Below are 20,950 nucleotides of genomic sequence, written 5' to 3' on the forward strand. Positions count from 1 at the left end.
CCTTTGAAAATTAGCCTTAGGAACAAACAAAACACATTGATGCTATTAATTACAAACAATAGACATACAAACACTTAATAAAATACAGCTCGCTATACAACTTATGAACCATGTAAAAACTACAGAAAATACAAACCGTAAATAAAGTTATAATAAACGGTAATATTAATATTATCATAACACAGGTTTATAGACCACTAACAACAATTAGCTTTTAAACGAACCTTCCAAGTTTAAACGTCATCTGACCCCGGAGATTCCTGGTTCGGGAGCGTTTTCACCATCTAAAAAAATAATAATAACACATATAAAAAAATTAAGAAAAAAAATGAACATGTAGTCATTTACAATCAACCCAAACACTATAAAATACAATCACAAACATCTCTATACATCTTAAACTATCAAAATAACGGGAGATATTACAAACAACTCACTAAAACATCTGTGACGGTAAGCTTAACTTCACAATCAACTGAGTGTTCAAACAAACATTTCTAAACAATGCCATGCTACATGCCCCAGCATGTCATCTACAAGACTCTCCCCACCCACCCACGAAACAGACTAACACACCCTCCCACCCAAAAAAAAAAAAGCGGTACCTCAGCGGTACAAACAAACAAACCTGTTTTAAGACTTAAAGTTTGAAGGACATTACTGACCCTCAGCGAATAGTCTTTTCTTTTGTTTTTCAGGCTCTTGATGGTAAAACCAAACACGTTCTGGAAGTGGATGGTCTCTTGTTGTCTAGGACCACGTTTCTTACAGCTCTTAAAAAAGAATATGTTTTAAAAATTACAACTATGAAACTATGTATAAATGGGTACAAATAAGTACCGATAATGTGATGTAAGATAATATAGTTCTTACGTAGCCTGTAGATCTCTCGTATAGGTACGGTAGCTTCTCTCAGTATCTCGATAACATTGATCCTTTCGGCAACCTCTGTGTAATTAATTCAAAACATTAAGAAACATATATATAACAGCTAAATTAAAGCACAAGCAGAGCAACGCACGCACACACACACACACACACACACACAAACGAGCTCCTATACAAACAATTAAAGCTTACCTTCGTTAATCACAGAGACGTTCCAAATTATGGCCTCCGCATTGGGTATTAAAGATTGTTGACTGTAAAATAAGGTTACAGTTCTTAAAGCCTTATTTACAAAACATGTGTATAACACATCCCGTAACAATGAAATGAATCTGAAGACTTACCGAAAAATTAGTTCAAGTCGAAGTCTGTGATGCTGTTTCCGGCCATTGTAGTTCCTCAGTAACAGAGGTCTTCACTTCACTTCACTCGGGAGGTGCGGATAATGCATCAAGACAGAGACCTAACCACATATTTATGCCTATGAATCTGTGGTGGGGGTCAAATTTCTGGGGCACCCCCCCAGACTTTCAGTCGCCTTGTTAAACACCCCTCACAACCAATCAGCTCTCTCAGTGGCATAATTCAAATGAGCGCCAAGATGGTGCCTCCCCTGACTCAATGGCCAAAAAAACAAAAAAAAAGATTTTATGTCGGCGACTAAGTAAAAAAAAAAAAAAAAACTTTTAAAATTAATTAAATAAATCAGCTAGACCTATAGAAACTCGATCTAAGATTATTTCAACAGTTTATTCGAGCTAGCGATTAACCCAAGCTCAAAGAAAAGTACTATAATACTATATACACCAGACTTCTAGCTAACCGTTGTATTTCTCATCACTGTTTTAGGGAACCTGTTTTATCTTTTAAGTCTAAAGACAGAGCCTAGGATGTTTAGCATTTTAAAATCATTATTTCAACAACAGCTTTATCTAAGCCTCAGGATGTTTAAAATGACTTCCTGGTCCATCCGAGGTTATTGATGGGACACAGGCGTGTTTGGTATCAAAATGTGTAGCAACTAATCAGAAAGCATTTAGATCAAACAAAAGAGTTATTTGGACTTTTGATACACGTTTGATAAATTATATCGGTTAGAAGGATTAGACTATTTTGATTTCAACAAGCTGTCAGACCCTGTCTCTAGGGGACTATTAGCATAAAACCCCCAACCCACTCACACACACACATACACTCCCCTCATTGTGAGCCACGTCACATTGAGTGACATCACACAGACCTCAATCCCCACAAGCATTCATTTTAATCTCAGACTTCACGTTATGCATTTCGTGAGAGAGAGAGAGGGAGAGCGAGAGAGAGCTAAAATTAATTTAAAAAAACTTTCCCTCTAAGCACTTTACTTAGAGGGCTAGAGTAATTTAATGAGTTCTAAAGATTAAGAATGTAAGAAAATAATGTGGTATATCGTAACATTTGTAAGCCAGGATAAAGGACTGTTAAGAAATTGAACAATATCTTAAGTTTAAATCTTATGAACTTTTAAGACAGTTAGAAGGCCTTTACTAGAAGGTGTTTAACTAAAAAAAGAATGAATTCACTACAAGATAAATAAAGAGAGAGAGAAAGAGAGAGATAGATAGATAACTATTACTGAAACAATTGAACTATTCTAACTTATTAGGGGGGTTCACAACCCCCCAGGACCTGAAACATTCACACTCTGAACATTCACACTCTCCGGCAAGAACAAAGGCCTGCAGAACTAAGCAGTGTGGGTGGAGGGAGGGGGGCTAGGGGTGAGAGAAGGACAGTAGGATAAGGGAGGTCATCGGGGTCATCGTGGGGGGTTAGGGCGCTATGGGTGTACACTTCCGTCCGGATATGACGTAGGTATAATAAACAAGTGACGTAACATGCCATAAAATATCTGGAAATGCCTGTGGTGCCCCCCATTCTACTCTCATGATTCATCAGACCAGGCCACCTTCTTCCATTGCTCCGTGGTCCAGTTCTGATGCTCACATGCCCATTGTAGGCACTTTCGGCAGTGGACAGGCATGGGCATCGCTCCCCACGTGCATCAATGAGCCTTGGCCGCTCATGACCCTCATGTCGCTGGTTCACCGCTTTTCCTTCCTTGGACCACTTTTGATAGGTACTGACCACTGCAGATCGGGAACACCCCACAAGTGCTGCAGTTTTGGAGATGCTCTGACCCAGTGGTCTAGCCATCACAATTTGGCCCTTGTCAAAGTCGCTCAGATCCTTATGCTTGCCCATTTTTCCTGCTTTGAGGACAACTTTGAGGACAAAATGTTCACTTACTGCTTAATATATCCCACCCACTAAATCCCAGCAAGCTGAGAGAGTGAGATCTCCTACAGACTCTGCGTCGAGCTGTAGTGCAGGCGCAAGCTGGCGGGGGACATTGTAATGGGTGTTTGTCAGGTTATTCACAGCTGAGTGGACCTGTTTGAGGACACTATATGGCTGCAGTCAACTATGGTGCTTCAATCACAGTGAGTAGAAATAGCTCAAAATCAGGGTCACAGGACCACAAGATGCCCATCAGTCATTACTAAGGGCCATTATGTGTTGGCTGCCAGTACAGTTACCAAGCTGCTTTTTTTTCTTCTAATAGTCTTATAATCTCTCCCATGATTCTATTATGTTGCCATTTTCTAAAACATCCATTTGCAATACAAAAAACTATGTGGGGCTCCTTCTTAATATTCAACATATTACAAAATATTTAAAACTTATATGAGTGCAGCTTTTTCTGTCAAATACAGTAATTGAGATGTGTAATTACGGTAATTCCATGAGCTTCCCGCTTCCCGCTGCTTCCGGACCTCCTGGCCGAACTGTGAGCCACCTGGGATCACCCAGCGATGACCTCTGCCCAGGCTCGGGCAGGGGAGGTCTACAGCAGGACCCAAGGTGTGGGATTGGTGGACTTTCTCTGTGTAGACTCCACCATTGTTGTGCTTGTCTCCCTGCCCCCACACTGCTCCGAAAGGCCTACGAGGCTGGAGCCCAAGCGGCTCACCTCCTGAATACCGAAAGCCTACTGGCCCTCTTCTTGGCCCAGCAATTTTTACAAGAGCTGTTGAACCACGGCAAGTCCCCATCCACACTCAAAGTGTATCCGGCAGCCATCTCCACATGCCATGTCCAGATTGATGGCGAGCCCCCTAGGTCCTATTTCCTGGCTGCTCAGTTTCTGAAGGGAGCTCATAGGTTGTGGCCTCCTCGTGCCCCTTCACTGCCCGCATGGCACCTAGATGTGGTGCTGGACACACTTTCCAAGGCCCGATTTGAACCACTGCAATCAGCTGACCTCAAGCTATTGTCGCTGAAGTCCACGGGCACCCAAGGGCACCCAAGCTGGCTCTCATTGACCTGCTGTGTACATTGTTTTTTTGTTACAACATTGTAGAGCTGCCATTGCCCTGCGTTATCTGTGCTAAGTTGGCAGGTGACAACTGCTCCTTGTGTTGTGCGAGAGGTGCATGAGCTGTTTGTGACAAGCACAGTGGAGCTGGCCGCTCTTTACTTTCAGTTTGCTCCTGTGCTGCACAGAAGCGGCATGAGTGTTCTCCTGCTGCCAACTCTGTATACAACTATGTCCTGGCTAGCCCACTGTGTATATTATTGACAGTTTGTAAAGTGGGTCACATTTGTGTGAAGGTCATCAAACCTGCCCTGGTGAATTTGACAATTTTAACCTTTTATTACTGTAGTTTTACCTTGGTTTTCAGTGGTTTCCCTTGGATTCACAAATAGTAGAAGGAGGTTCTTGATAATAAATTAAACCTTGTACAACTTTCTAATTTAGTATTTGTGGATAGATCAAATAATTTAACTGATCTGATAAGACTGAGAAAAGGAAGCACATCCATACACAAAAACATGGGAGTCATCCATGTAGTTGAAGCTGTGTTGTTTGGTTCCTTCAAATGCAAATTTGGGGTCAATTTACTACTAAAACCAACCAACCAAGATAAGGTGAATGACCAAATGGCGCCCATCTCTTTAGTAACCATTCTTATGTTCTTCTCTTCTTGTACACATAGCCTGTGCCATTATTATGAGAGTTACTTTGGAAACATCATGTATAGAATATTTATATTTTTTGTAGTTTTATTTTTTTATTTGAGGACATAACATGACTCAGATTAGATTTAAGCCATCTTAATTGCAAATATCTAGAAGGAAGTAATCAACAAGGATTTAAAGGTTGAAGGAGTGCAAAAGTAGTTCTATAGTAAACAGGATATGCTATCTCTCCATACCATGTCAAACAGCTTACAGTCAGGTTTAATACAACATTCAATTTGTTGTGTTTGAGAATAAATAGGTAGTTCAGAGCTGGGTGGATTTATTTAATGGAGTCAGGAGAACAGTATACTTAACCAAAGGAGCTCTATATTTAGGCAACCGAACAGCATTCTAAAAAAAAAAAAAAAAAAAACAGCCACACTAGGTATGGCATGTCCCTGGTTCATTTTCTTGGTGTTTTCTTGAACATTATAAAATAGTTGAAGAAACAAAATATAATCTTACTTTGAATACTTTTTTTTACTGTATGACAATTAATTATTGTGTATTTAGCAATGCCAAAATTATTGTTTCACATCTGAACTAAAGATAATTGAAACAAGAACAATAGTTATACAAGTATATTTGACAAGATGAATTGGATCTGACAACATACAATATAATACTTGCAAGAGACACCCCTTCTTGTATTTGTGAAAAATACACATGACCCATTATCCATTTGTATATGTATGAACAGCAATAAATATTCAAAATTTCTCAGGCATGCATCAGGTAACAATTTATCATAGAAATGGAATGTACACTACGTAACAGTTGTGTCCTTTGGGATCACATGGTATTGAGCAAGCTAAATGCCCAGTTTATCTCTTCTCTACTAATAAACGATGAAGGACACATAATGCTAAAGTATATAATGTTGGGGCATTCTTACCTACTTTTGTTAACCAAAATGGGTGATGGGTTTATTGGAACTGCAACCAATTATCAGAGGAAATATGGACACAAATTTGAAAGGTATTGAAAGCAGTTACAATATCAACCTATTCCAACTTAAATATATATATATATTTTTTTTCCCCTCTTAGGTCTGGTAGTGCATGCCTTTTACTAGGAAGCAGGATGTGTCATGAATTACCAGCCGTCTGCAAACTATCGAGCTTCTGGGAAACCTAATGGCCTCTGGACCCTCCTCATCAGACTACTGTGTAAACTGCATGGTAGGTCTGCCAGTCCACCTGGCAGCAGCCTACAGGGAATCCTGGTAGCTCCCAACCTCTGTCTGTAGTCTTGAGATCTGCTTGAAAGGTCCACAGCTGGTTTGAAGCCAGCCATTTGTCTTGACATATAGGACCAGACATCCAATCAGGCAATAACGGAGAATGGGTTGCCTCAGATGGTTTTACTTAGGGAGAGCCTGAAAAACTGCTACGCCACCTCCCCCCCTCCTCCGCCACACACACACACACACACACATCAGCTGGGCTTATGTGCTGTCAAAAGGAATCTTCAGAGCTGTGCTGAAGATAGACACTCCTGCTTTGTGACGTGTTTAGTGTGGTTTGGGGTGGATGAGTCGACCCGTGCTTTAAAATTGGTGACTCAGGTTCCATGGTTCCAGGAAAGAAATGTGATTTTGGAAGACGAGAGGCCCACCACAAATATACAGGCAGTCAAAGACAATGGCATTCACCCTCCAAAATAAACCATGTCCAAATTAAGAACATGCTATGTAATTTTTTAACTACCTTCAAAACAATGTGATTAGTTAATTGAAACAAAAGAGAAAGTTGGAAACTGTAAACATGCTCAAATATTTTTGCACTGCAAATTAACTGAGCCTTTTTAGAAACTGATGCACAGATAGAACAAAGTTATTGTGCCAGTTTTAAAGCCACTAGTGGAAACACCTAACTTGTACCATGCCTTCCAATTTTCATTTTTTTTAAATTAAACTTTTTCTATTTTCTGCTTTTACAGATATTTCACCAGATCTGGGTAGGGTGGTGATAGTATCAGTTTGCTTTTACTTGCCATTAATAGATCTGGTTTGACTTAGGTAGTAAGTTAGGTAATTTAGCATATTTTTTGCTTTTGGTTCCAACTGTGGAAATAGTTATATTCTGTAGTCTTGCCTTTTATTAAAGTATTACTTTATTATACAAATCTTCTTAACCCACAAATTAACTCACTAATTATATGACTTGAAAATGTATAATTACCTATCCATTATATCATGTCATTGCATGAATACTTTTGTTCAATTACAACAAATACCCAAATTAATTCAGCATGGTCTGTTTAACAATTCAGTGCTTTTCAGTGTTTTCTTCCATAATTTGATACAAAGATTTATTATTATTGTCAAAAATGCCAACATACATTTTAAGGGTGGATTTAGACACAACAGCATGAACAGACTGATAATGTTTTTAGTACAACCCCCCAGTGCAATACTGCAATTAATCAAATGAATGACACTTGCAAAACTGTGAGCAATGATCTAATTTAGGATGACAAGAAACAAGTGGGCTGGTCAACAACTGTGGTTAATCTAGACATCCTGCTTGTTCACAGAATACCCCACCAGCTCTGTCAACCAACATAAGATTCTCATATATACAGACAAGTGCATCAGATTATAACATTTATATTACTCAAAGTAAGAAAGCATATTTGCACAGTCACTGCTGGGCGTAGATACTTTGATTTATCCCAGACTGAGGAGTTGAAAACAGGCCTAAGAGAGCCATATGATTAAATTAAAAGACATGAAAAAAAAGATTTTTCCTCTTCTGAATTGAATGAATAAATTATTGGTGACATCTACTCATGTACTACCTTTCACAGCTGCCTAAATGTAGGCAAAGCTTATGCTCAGGAAGATTCAAATCAGCGGCTTAATAAGGGCTATCCTTAAAATATTAGGACGAATGTAAATTAGCTCTGAACCCATTGTGCTGTCTGTTCTTTGTATGCTAAAGGCAAATAAAGTTTCTGGTGCTCAAGCACAAACAGGAAAAACAGGCATAGCTACTGAAATGCAGGATGCTAGTGCTGTGTGGACAATGCGTGCAGAATTCTGGGAAAGCAGATTTGACAGTCAAAAATCTGCTGATTTACTGAGCAAACACAAGACTGGGCTGGGAGAGTGGAAAGGGAAGGACGGAATGAACACGATTCTTAATATTCATTAGTGCCCAGGAGTGGCTGGCAGACTGAGAGACGCTACCTGCTTTTCAAGCAATAAGAAAAAAAAAGGGGTTTTCTTTCATTTACAGAAATGTCTTCATGTAGTGAGAATTTTAAACCACACTAGGGCTCTAGCAGCTGTTTTGGATATTCAAAAATCTTTCTTTCCCACTTCTTAAATTGTAATTGCCCCAAGACTTTAACCAAGACTAGTACTTAAGATCTTAAAAAGTGGCCTTCTTTCCTAATCTGGGGTATTTTTCTGAAAAGTTTTGAGCAGACATCACTGGAAATACTGGATGTTGTGCCTCACAGAAGCATTTTGGCATTGACAAATATTTAGACACAGCTTACAAAACATATTAGTATGGGACAGACATTTACTGACTCAAAGCCATTAATAAGCACTGTGCCACATTGTAATAATTAAATGGCTGAGGTGATAATAATGTGTCACCCATTATCATGTATTTTGTGAAAATTAAGTAAGAGATGGTATTAAACTACTTGGTCCCTGTGAACCTTAATAAAATCGGTTAGTGTTTTAGTCTAACTTCCAAAACCATTAGACCATCAGAAAAATTTCTCAGTTACCTTAATCCACATATTCCTCAAACACTGCTGTGCAGATAAATTAATATCAATGTTGATTTTTATGCTGAATGATCTCACCAACATATCTTCGCCTTCCTTAGAAAAATATTAGAATCATAGAATAGTGTTTTTTTTTTACTCAGCAGAGATATTAATAAAAAGACATTCAAAAGGCAGTGCTAGGCAGGTTAAAGTGATCTCTTACTGAAATAGTATTAATAAAAAGAGTTAAACAGTTTGGTTGATATTTCTGCCTGATCTGAGTTGTACAGAACCTTGTGGTAGCAACACTGATTGCTGTGGTACAATGGAGAGCATGTCACCCACCGCAGGCCTTCCAAAAATGGAACAATCCTTTTACGCATCACCTACCTGACTTCCAGTCACTGGAAAAGGCCAGTGGCGCCACAGTGATTCACATGCATGCTACTAACATTGGCAGCTGAATGTCTGACTGCGCTACCTTTCAAATGCACCAAAAAACAAACCACAAAATAAATGTATATGTTGTAAGCATTATTTACTATATTTATGAAAATTATTTCAGCTCAAATAAATGAGAAATAATCATTTAAAATGCCTAGGGAATTTTAAGAATATGGCTCATTGTGGAGAAGTCACTCACACCCTTTGGTTATCTGGTATGTTGGACATCATTTGTCTGACATCAAATTAGCTTTTGAATTCTTGCCATTCTGTGACCTTCTGAAAGTTTTGAAGCATGCTGGAAATACATCAATACGTAATTCTTTGATAATAATAAAAACAATTGTATTTAGCATTTAGGGAGAAAATATCATATCCTCTACAAGTTAAATAGAAAATCAAGTATAATACAATATTAAGTAAAATAATAATAAGAATAATAAGAATAAAAACATCACCACCAACAAAAATAAAATCAATCCAAAAAGGCCAATCTCACAGGTTGGCACACAGCTTAAAAATCGAGAAAAGCATCTTAAACTGCCTCATTCATATCTAATGATTAAACTAATGTTTTTCTGATCACTACTTGTTTATATATCTTAATAATGTATCTTAATCCATCCTAATTATGAGAAACAACACAGGAGAACATTTTAAAACAAAATGTTAAAATACGATCAGGGGTGATTGGCTCCTGTGTTCAAATGAGCAACTTGTGAAGGCAAACAAGCAAGTTTGTTTGGTCATTTAAAGCTTTTTTGTATTTTTTTTGGTAAGAAAGCAAATCATCTCAAACTATTGCTAAAGACAATCCGAAACCAATAAACTTAAAGCCCTACAATATCTAAATGTATTATTTCCATTTTAGGTTCCATTGTTCAAAGCTGAAAACACTCAATAAACACAGCCCTGGTGACTAAATAACAGAATTGTCTGTATAAGAGCAGGAGATTGCAGGTTCAGATTCAGGCTGTGCCAGTGGCACATGCCATATGGATTTTCACTCACAGCATAATCCTGGCTGGTCAGCACAAAAGTTGGGTTGAGTAGTTGAGTAGTGTGTACCTTGTATCTGGTGTGTAAGATTGATTGTTTTGAACACATTTTCAGTGATTTTGTACTGTACCTGTGAAGCATTGGTGTGCATATCCTCGAAATGCAAATTATGTAATTAAATTAAATTAAAAAAACAAGCAATCAAAAACAGGTCAGAATTAATTGCTTAGGCTTTGTAATATTAGTTGCATCTGAATTGTAGCATGTAGCATTGTTCGAGTAATGGCATTAAATAAGTTATTAAGGATATATTATATAATATATAATGAATACATGATATACCTTATATTACATTTTGCAATATACTGCTTGTAGTAATAACAAAATAATATTTTACTCACTTTTACTTAATTTTTTTAAATTCAATTTATGAGTCCAAATGTGTCAAACATATTTAGTAAATAGGTGAGGTGAATTGGTTCTATGAAGACAAACATTTAGAGCTCTGGTGGAATTAAACACTCTGTCCCTCCAAGACCAGGATTGGGGACCGCTGGTCTAAATATTTTCTTAATCTCACAATTGCTGGCATCCCACAGTGGTTGTGATTTATATATCTAAAGGGCCGTATGGGGTCAACCACAAGTCTACAAAAATATGAACACCTCTGGCTCTTGTCTACATTTTCCGTTTCTGTCTCCCTAAGGAGGTTCACCACTTATCATGCCCATGGAGAGTCATCAGTACTACTAAACTCATATTCTTGGAGGCACATTAAATCTATACAGTCAAGAGCTAATTAAGTTACTCTTTAGAAGGTGACTAACTCATTAAACGTCTCTTTCTTCCTTGACTTCAAAACATTAAATAAAAAAGGAAAGGAGAAAATAACAGATTTTGTTTTTATTAATAATTAAAGATGACTTTTAGCAGCAGTTTGCTTTCCTATATGGTACTGAAGGCATAACAAATAATAAATATGGTTCTTGTGTACTTACTAAGTGTACATAAATACTTAAATATTTGAACAGATAATTCTGTTTTATCCATATGATTGGGATTTATAGTATGGTACATTTCACTGCAAGTCTTGGGTTCTCACAAAACAAATCAAAGGCTTACTGCTTAGCTATCCTTAATTTTATTTTATGTAGGTTATAAAGATAGTTAATATAAAATTAAAGTGTCCAGGTTACTGTTTTCAGAAACAAAATATTTATACATTTGATTCTATAAAATAAAATGGGATTGTGGCGCCACCTGCAGTCCAAAATGAAGTATGGCTTGGAAAATATTACCCAATGGATTGTGTATTTTGCACAGCATCACCTCATGCCTTCCTGTTATGGGAAAGCAAAATCAGACCTTTATAACACAGACCTAATGAAGCATTAATTAAATTACTTAAACTACACACTGAGTGTACAAAACATTAGGAACAACTACTCTTTCCATTAAATAGACTGACAAGGTGAATCCAGGTGAAAGCTATGATCCCTTATTCATATAACCTGTTAAATCCACTTCAATCAGTGTAGATAAAGGGGAGGAGACAGGTTAGAGGATTTGGGGGGTTTCTCATGTGTATCAAGGATGGTCTGCCACCCAAAGGACATCCAGCCAATAGCAGGCCAGTGGTTGAAAACATCTCACTGATGAAAGAGGCCAAAGGAGGCTGACATGAATTGTGCAGAGCAACAGACAGGCTACAGTTAGTCAACTGCCAGTCTAGTACCACATTGGTGCCAAAAGACCCATAAAAGAATGCACAACTTGTCGTACCTTGACTGAGTTCCATTTCTTTCAACAAAACACAAGAAACTGCAGCTGTATTAGGAAAAAGAATGAAAACACTGGACACTGGAGAATTGGAAAAACATTGCCTGGTCTGATCAATCACAGTTCCTGCTATCCATCTGCTAATGGATGTTTTCAGCAGGGCAGTGCCCCAAGGCAAGGATTGTCCAGGAATGGCTTCACAAACATGACAGTGAATTCAACTTACTGCAGTAGCCTGCCATTCACCAGATCTGAATCCAATTGAACATCTGTGGGATGAGCTGGGAGGAGCTAAGCAAAGTCGTAATCACTGTCCATAAGCAAAGTTCGTTATCCAGAAATCCTATATCACCCGCTCTTCCTCTCAAGAATACCTCTCTCTCTCTCTCCCGCACACCCACCTCAAGGCTTGCCTCCTGCCTTCCCAAACCCCAGAAGCTGTGCACTGCCTGGATTTATGGATTAGGGGAGCCAATAGAGGAGGGAATAGCAGGTCAGGTATTCCGGTGAAACTTCCTTTCCCCGTGGTAGTCCAGGGCAGTTCAGGGTGGTGCCTGTGCGGTTCGCCCAGTGCAGAGTCACTATATATATATATATATATATATATATATATATATATATATATATATATACACACAGACGAGTGACAAATTAAAGGACAAAACATCATAAAGTGTCTCAGTAAGGTGTTGGGCCACCACGAGCCACCAGAACAGCTTCAATGCACCTTGGCATAGATTGTATGAGTTACTGGAACTCTACTGGAGGGATGGAAAACCATTCTTCCAAAAGATATTCCATCATTTGGTGTTTTGATGATGGTGGTGAAGAGCGCTGTCCAACACGTTGGTCCAAAATCTCAATCAGGTTCAACTGGGTTGAGATCTGGTGACTGCAATAGCCATAGTACATGATTCACATCATTTTCATACTCATCAAACCATTCAGTGACCCTCGTACCCTGTGGATGGGGGCATTGGCATCCTGCAAGAGACCACTCCCATCAGGATAGAAATGTGTCACCACAGGATAAAGATGATCACTCAGAATAACTTTGTAATGATTTGCAGTGACCCTTCCCTCTAAGGGGACAAGTGGACCCAAACTATGCCAGGAAAATTCCCCCACAGCATAAAAGAGCCTCCGGACCCCTTCACTGTCACCACACCATGCACCCACTTGTTGAGAATATGGTAAAGGATGACTTATCTGACCATATCACTTTTATCCACATCTCTGTAGACCAGTGCCTATGAGTTTTGCACCACTGAACTCTCAAATGTGCATTTGTCTTTGTAATGAGGGGTTTATGCACTGCACCCCACTACAATATCTCTCTGTGTCGTTCTTGACGGACTGTTCTTGCTGACACAGTCTGATCACGTCCTGCATTGACATTCTCAGTCACCTGGGAAAGAGTTGCTCTTCTGTTTTTCCTTACATATTGCGTCACGTTCATCAAATGTGCGTTTTAACCACAATTTCCAACCCTATTTACTGATGTCTTTCCCATAGATCTAAATGCAGGTGTAACTTTAGTCACTGTTCCTATTGAAACACTAGCCAGTTAAGCAGACTTTGTGAGTGAAACTCCTGCAATTCATTGCCCAGTAATGACCCCTCTTTCAAATTCACTTAGATCCTTTCCTCTTGCCATCTTGGTCCAAAATCAAGGTCAACTGAATTTGGAGAGTGTAAACACAGAAGGACTGGAAACTAAACATACATCTTGCAGCCCTAGCAATTCAACAGAAGAGAGGTCTCATTTCCTTACCAGCAATATTTTATTTTTAATTTCATTGATCCACAAACATCAGTGACACTAGAACCATTTGATTCCACATGATCCAATCATTTGCTTTTGAAATGTAAAATAACATCAAAACTTTGACCTAGCCGCTAATAGAAAACTACAGAACTGTACTCAGTTGCGGCATCATTTTTAGTTAGATGCCACTTTCTTCTAATCAGAAATGTAACTGCTATGATGTACAGGTTTTTAGTTTGCTATTAGTGGGTGGGTCAAGTTTTGATTTAATCCAGCCTGTTGTCTTATTTATTTATTTAAATAAGTTGCGTGATAATTAGGTATGATATGTATTACTAATGTCTATGCAGTGGCTGACTAAAATGTGTATAATCCATCTTAATGTAATTTAATGAATCATTGTTAAACTCAGAAAAAAATATATAATTGATTATACAATTATACTTTGAAGAACATTTTTTATTAAATATATAAGAGTCACATTGTTTTTTTAGTGTTCATAGTTTCAAGTACCATTGTGTGTGTGTGTGTGTATATATATATCTTAATGGAGGGAAAGTATACCTCCTTGTGGCACATCAATGGAATTGAAATTTGAAGAGCAAAGAAATGTGCAAATGTACAATCAACAGTCCACTTATTTCAAGACCTTTATTTATTTATTAAAAATTATTTATTGCTTTTTAATGAATATGTGTTAGAAATGTGGAGCACATTACATTGGAAGCTTATGGAATTTACTGTATACCAAACCAAGAGTGTAAACAAAATAAGAATAAAAAGTAAAAAATCTTTACAGTGGAACTGGAGTGTTCACAATAATTGCTAGAGGTCAGATAGATTGCTAAAGGTCATAGTGAACTGTGTATGCTGATATGTTAATATTGAGGCTGCTCTATAAATATGCTGGAAAGAAAGGTATACTGTACATAACTGCAGTGATTTCTCCTTTCCTTGCAATTTTATTTTAGGTCTTAAGCAATTTCAACTTCTACAGAGCACACACTGTATAACACTGTATATAAAAACAAAGGTTATGTCATCAAAAGCATTTTGCCTAAAGGTCATTGGCTCATAAATGTGAGTAGCTTGAATAAAGTTCCAATTTATTATACACAAAGTGTAGTGTCCTCCATTTTTATTCAGACCCTTGATGATATGCAACTACTCAGTTACTCAGTATTAAAACAAAAAAGTAGAGTATTGGTTCAATTCTGTATGCATCAGAGGAATAATTTTCAGAAAATGATACTTATGTCTAAATGCATGATGTTAAGATTAATTCAGAATCAGGCAATCCATTCTGGCTTTGAGACATGGAGCCTGTAGACTCCTCAGGAGGGATATTCCATCACTCCTTTATGCAGAACCACTCCAGGTCCTCCAGGGTCTCGGCAGCATGTCTTGTGCTTGTGGACGGCCTTTTTTATTTCGTACCACCAACTTTCTAAGGGAATGAGGTCAGCTCACGAAGAACAATGATTTTGTGCTTAAACCATTTGATTGTAGACTCGGAGGTGGGTTGCAGATCACTATCTTTTTGGAATATCTATATGCAACAAGCTATAGTTTCTTGACTGGGAATGCCAAGTTTATCAGTCAGATTAATCAAAATGTTTACTTTTGAGACACAGACAAACACTGACTTTTAGGTTACACTTCATCATGAGTCTGAATAATTGTATACGTTTCTGCAGCGACATGTATACACACACATACATATGTAGGTATCTATAGTATCTATAGTCTGCTTTAAATAGGATTCAGTTATGTGATTGAGCTCAGAATGCCCCCCCCACACACATATATTAAAGTTGTTTGTTTGTTTCCCCCAAAATATTGAATGTTATTCAATTGGTATTGAAAAAACAAAAGCAAATTAACATTTCAAGTTGTGTCCTATCTTTGGAGCAACACAAGTGTTCCTAGATGTTATTAATTTTGTAACCTGTATGAACACAGCACTAGAATGTTCATGCAATCTGTATTCCTGGTTATTTCACATAAAAACTGAAATAAATAAAAAGGACTTCAAAAAACTAAAAATGAAACTTAAAAACAGCTCTGAACTGTGTCTTATGTGCCATGGGTTGCTCCTACAGACACAAAATTGGTTATCCCCATAAATCCCCATAAGTCAACTGATGATAAAATTATAATTTGTTCTTTGTTTTGTCAAAACCTGTTTCATAATCCTATTTAAGGAGATTTTGGGGGAGGGCAGGAACACTTGGTGAAACCTTGAAGGGAACTATTTCATTAGCCAGATTCACATCATTTCTTTTTTAGGAAGCTAGTACAGTATATGAGGAAATACAAAAATGCAACATAAGGATACTTCCATATAATAGTCTTATGTGTGGTGCTCTGAACCAGTTTGAAAAACTGATAAACACTGTATACAGAAGAGGGCAACATATAACCCCCAACACAACCAGGTTTTATTATGGAGTAATACTGGGCATTATGAGTGTTTCATTGTACAAAGGAATTTTGTCAATTTGGCTTCTGTTGATGTTCATAACAGTGCTGAAACAAATAATAATTGGAAAAAGCAATCTAAGTAAATTGTTCCCAGAACAAATACTGTACTACAACAGCAGCTGCACTAAATTCTATTAGTGAGTCATTATAATTTGTTAGTATATTACAAATAGAATTATGTCAGCAGCAAAGTACTGTACAGGAGATGCAGTCTAAAGACATTAAAATGCTGCACATATTAACCCTTATTTACAGTGACATGGACTGAGTTCCCAGATTAAAAGAATGAACCAAAAAAAAATTGAGAACCTTGCAGAAAACAAAACAAAAAACAATCCTATGCAAGGAAGAAATCCACATTTCCAGATGAGTCAAACAAAGTATTCGTTTACATATGAATTCAAGTGGGGAAAAAAGAAAAGGACTGGTTAGAAAGGGTAGAACTGTGGTAGCATGATACATATCGGAATACAATCCTCCTGAACCCTAACCTGAACCTGGAGTGGACGTTTGTCCTTTTTGTAGCCTATCCCCTCTCTCCCTCGCTTGTGCTGTGTTCCAAAAGTACTTCAGCATTCCTAATGTCCTGACACAAAGTCCACTTTCTTTTCTGTAGTCTTCGGGCCATGTGCATCTGAGGCACGTTTCCACCACAGTTGGCACAAGAAGGAGAATTACAAAAACACAAAACAACAAACAAAAAAAAATCACATTCATGAGGTAAGCTTGGAGTAACTCGGCGGGGAGAACTTGCGTTTCAAGTATTTGATAATGTAAAGTGGAAGACAGCTCACAACAGTTATCGCTGACACTTTCCATAGGAATGCCACGGTTGCGATAAAGGCAACATCTAAAAAAGATAAAATAAAAAAGCATGAGTTGTGTCACAAAGCAAGATGTTCAAAGCAAATGCTTTCACCAAAGGTTAAAAATTGGTCTGTGCCAAGACCAGCTATTTTTAATAAGTTTCCTTTTAATAAATTCTTATTCGAACCCAAACATTTAATTTTAATGCAATTCTGCTCTAAAATGACAGACTTGTATAGTGCCCAGTGTGCTTTCTGTTCAAAAGGAATTGACAACATTTTACTGGCCATTTATTTTAATATCATACATCTCATCTCATTGCACAACCCAATAGAAAGAGACTATCGAGGAATAAGAGGGAGATCTTTCTCTGTTTATGTAAGGAATAAACCACGGTAAGTGTTGATTCAGCAAAATAATCCACCATTTCGACTGCTGTTGGGCACAAGACACTGGATTATTTTTGCTTGATTCAACACTTACTGTGGTTTATCCCACTTAAAAGATTTCTATACAGTTCATACTCAATTGATTAATGTAATTTGGTACTTTTGTTAATGGTCATTGTTTTTTTTTTCTTTTTTTTTTTTTTCACTTCTGGTGTGTTATCATGATTTCCTCTGAACTTGACTCCCCTTTGACACAGACAACATTTTCGGTTTTAAGTGACGACAGAAGCATCAAAGATTATATTTTGGATCTAGAACAGGAAAGTGGCATTAGAAAGATAAACATGAGGCCAGAAACTAAGGACTAAGCAGAATGTTTTGGTTAACCTGTTACTGATTAACTAAATGCAGTTGCCAAGGATCGGTTATTGGAAAGTAGTTGAGCAAAAGGTAAATAAGGCTGTGAATTTAGTCTGGTTTAATTAAACAGATGGAATTGCTGGGTTTAAATCTAGCATAATTAAAAGAGATTTATAAACTATGGATATCACTACCTTGTCATTCAGATTTTTGTTGTTGTTAAATTGGTGGCACAGTGACCATCCAACCAAGTGATGAACAAACCTTAATTACTAAAGTACTGCATGGTAAAAAGCTAAGGGGAATCAGTTTGAAATAATAATGTAAACAATGTTAATGGTAATATAATTGGTAATGAACCTTAACCTGTCCAAAAGAAATGTGAAATAAAAATCAGAAGGGGTGACGTTTACATGGATATTAGTTTGTAATAGTGTTTGGGTTTCTTTTTCCTCTTTAATTTCTGTTAAACTAAAACTAAATATTAGTCTTACTTTACAAACTTGGGGCCAGATTAAAATCACAAATGTTGGCGCTGTGAGTCGCTGGCAGAAGCATTAGCACATGTCTGCGAGTGGAAATCGCGCTGCTGAACTATCGCGGTATTAAATCTGAGCCCATTTGCGCCGCAAAACGACCTACTCGCAGCTCCTTTCTGGCACAACGTGAGAGAATAAAACAGCTTTCACAGCCGCTACTACAACACTACACACTGTACTCAGTCGCGCTTTCATTTTTAGTTAGATGTTTTTTAATGTAAAGCCCATGATGTACAGTTGTGTCGTTTTCCATTAGCGTCTGGTTAAAGTTGTAGTTAATCCTGCCCAACAATACAGTGGAAGTGGTTACATTTTCGCTGTATTAAACCAATAAAATATCAACCTGAAAATGCTCTCGCAGCTCCTCCAGTTTTAGACACTAGTTGTCTAACTCTCGCAGTTAAGGCAAAGTGGAAAGAAAGCCCGTCCGGCACAGGATTGCGCAGGCGCAGCTCCGGGTTTATTCCCAGTCTCCGCGGCTCTGTGTTCAGTGGAAATAACTGCTTATTGCTGCAGTAACTAAAATCCAGGTGTACAGTGCGGGTAACAAATGACATCTTGTGCCCAACATCCACACACACGAAATGTTGCCTATTGTCCGTGCACAGAGGGAAAATATGTTGTTACTGAATGTCATTTTATATGATATTTTGTTCAGCAATGTGTCAGTGTTTCGATTATGTTTTTTTACGTATTTTTTCATGACTTATTTGTTTAATTCACTCGTTCATTTAATCTGGTGTTGCTTTGTTCTTTGTTATGAAAACTATTTGATGTGTTAAAAATGGTTTCCCTCAACACATCTTTCGTGGGTGTAAATATTAATAATCACTCGTACTCACTACAACGTTATGTATATTCACCCTACTATATCCTATATAAGGGGGGTGTTTCCATGCATGAATCATTTGGCATTAGTTTAAAGTTTTAAACCTAAAGGTGGGCTGTGTTCCTTTCAATTTTAAAATGAGAAAATGCACTCACCAGTGAAAAACAGTTTATTCCAGACGGGTATATCCAACACAAGGGCAAAGGTAATGCGGCCAGTATCCGTTTATATTAGGTTAGCTGACATATTGTTGTTAAAATATATCAGCATTACAGCAGTTCAGTCACTCACATCCAGATACCGCTAGAAATCCGCCTAGAAATCAGTCTCCTTTCTTACAGTGCATCTGTACCTAGAATCACGTACAGTAACGCACTCACCGCGGATTGAATGTGTATCTAGTTTATGCATTTTGTAATCAAAGTTAGTACAAATCAGGTTTTCAATAATTCATGCATCTCTATATGGACTGAACACAACTTTTAAGAGACCAACACTGCATCGAGTGACACTGCTGTCAAAGCGGCTGTAGCGTGAACACAGTATAATTGCTATTATTAATATTTACACGAATAGGTAAAGCATGGAGACGTCTGGATGATATTTATGGAATATGTACAGGCATATATGGTTGTGTAACTTGCAAGCCAGTACACATCCAGTGTATGAGGTTTGTGCACTGCACATTAAATTAATAAATACATAAATAAATAATCCGTTAAAGTCAAACTTGCACAATGTAGTGGTCTGGAAACAAATATCATCTTAGAAAAATAATCTGAACAGATAATCTTTTAAGGGGGTGGTCAACGTTTTGCCTTCATCCCAGGCACATTATACGAAGTGGAAGTGATAACTATACGTTACATTGACACACAGAGACAGATGGACATATTACAAAGGTGTACTGTACAAAGTATTTATGTATGGACATGCAATTTAGACAATGGACCAAGTGAAAATATATCTGTGTAACAGGATCATATATTTAACATGTATGTGTAAACATTGAACACTGGTTTCTTCATTACATATTTTATCAGTGTAGCCGCAGTGCACACATTCTTTGGAGAGATATGGCGAGTGCGCAGGCGCGCCGCACCGCAGATTGTACTGTCAGTACTGCACCTTGAGACAACGAGCGTAAAGTTTGTACTTATTGCTTTGTACAGTAGATGGCATCGAGTGATATTAAAATGATGTACACTGTTCATTTTCAAGTGATGATAATACAAATTCCAATAGGCGTTTATATCACATCGTGTCCAGCAGTGGCGTATTTAGGAGAGGGGGGGGGGGCACGGTGCCATGGCAATTTTTAAAATAATAAACGCGGACCCGCAGCTCAGACACTCAGAGCTCCGACACTGTGTCACACCCGCCAGGCCAATCTGGTAGATATATTGAAACAGGCGGCTTAACACTGTACTTATTTATTCGGAGGGTTATGTCACTTGTAATGTGCTCGTATTACAAGTGATGTTCAGTGAGCTAAAACTACTTAAAACATGTTTGCGCTCCACTATGACAGAAGAAAGTGTTTATGGGCCGCGCACCTGTACACAAGGACTCACACTAATGTCTGTTGATGTTATTGATGAATTCGCACAGAAACTCCAGCATAGCGGCGCAAACAGATGATTTCCAATGAACAGTTGTGGCTTATTTTTAGTTGCTAGTTTCTTCCAATGATAAATGTAACCACTATGAGTTTTGTAGCCGATGCCTCACATCTGCACCACTACACATAACCCAGCTAACACAACTTTGCAACCATGTTGCTTGAATTCAGCATCGTGGCAACGTGTGTTAGCTGGGAAGTGGACGCTGAATAAAATATTTACATTGATTATTGATTCACCCGCTAATA

The 20,950-nt window shown here is 37.8% G+C and overlaps 1 protein-coding gene across 4 annotated transcripts in view; it reads right to left on the reverse strand.

Annotated features, from left to right (window-relative positions):
- Nucleotides 1-14,304: 14,304 nt before the first annotated feature.
- atp9b (ATPase phospholipid transporting 9B) overlaps nucleotides 14,305-20,950 on the reverse strand; it is a 234,371-nt gene continuing 227,725 nt past the window's right edge. For all 4 annotated transcript variants that reach the window (XM_066716058.1, XM_066716057.1, XM_066716056.1 and 1 more), the window contains one exon: nucleotides 14,305-17,006. In XM_066716058.1, coding sequence (XP_066572155.1) covers nucleotides 16,870-17,006 — 137 coding nt within the window. In that variant the 3' untranslated portion in view covers nucleotides 14,305-16,869. The remainder of the gene's footprint in view (nucleotides 17,007-20,950) is intronic.

The sequence above is a fragment of the Amia ocellicauda genome, chromosome 10, assembly GCF_036373705.1.
Source record: "Amia ocellicauda isolate fAmiCal2 chromosome 10, fAmiCal2.hap1, whole genome shotgun sequence".
Classification (NCBI taxonomy): domain Eukaryota; kingdom Metazoa; phylum Chordata; class Actinopteri; order Amiiformes; family Amiidae; genus Amia; species Amia ocellicauda.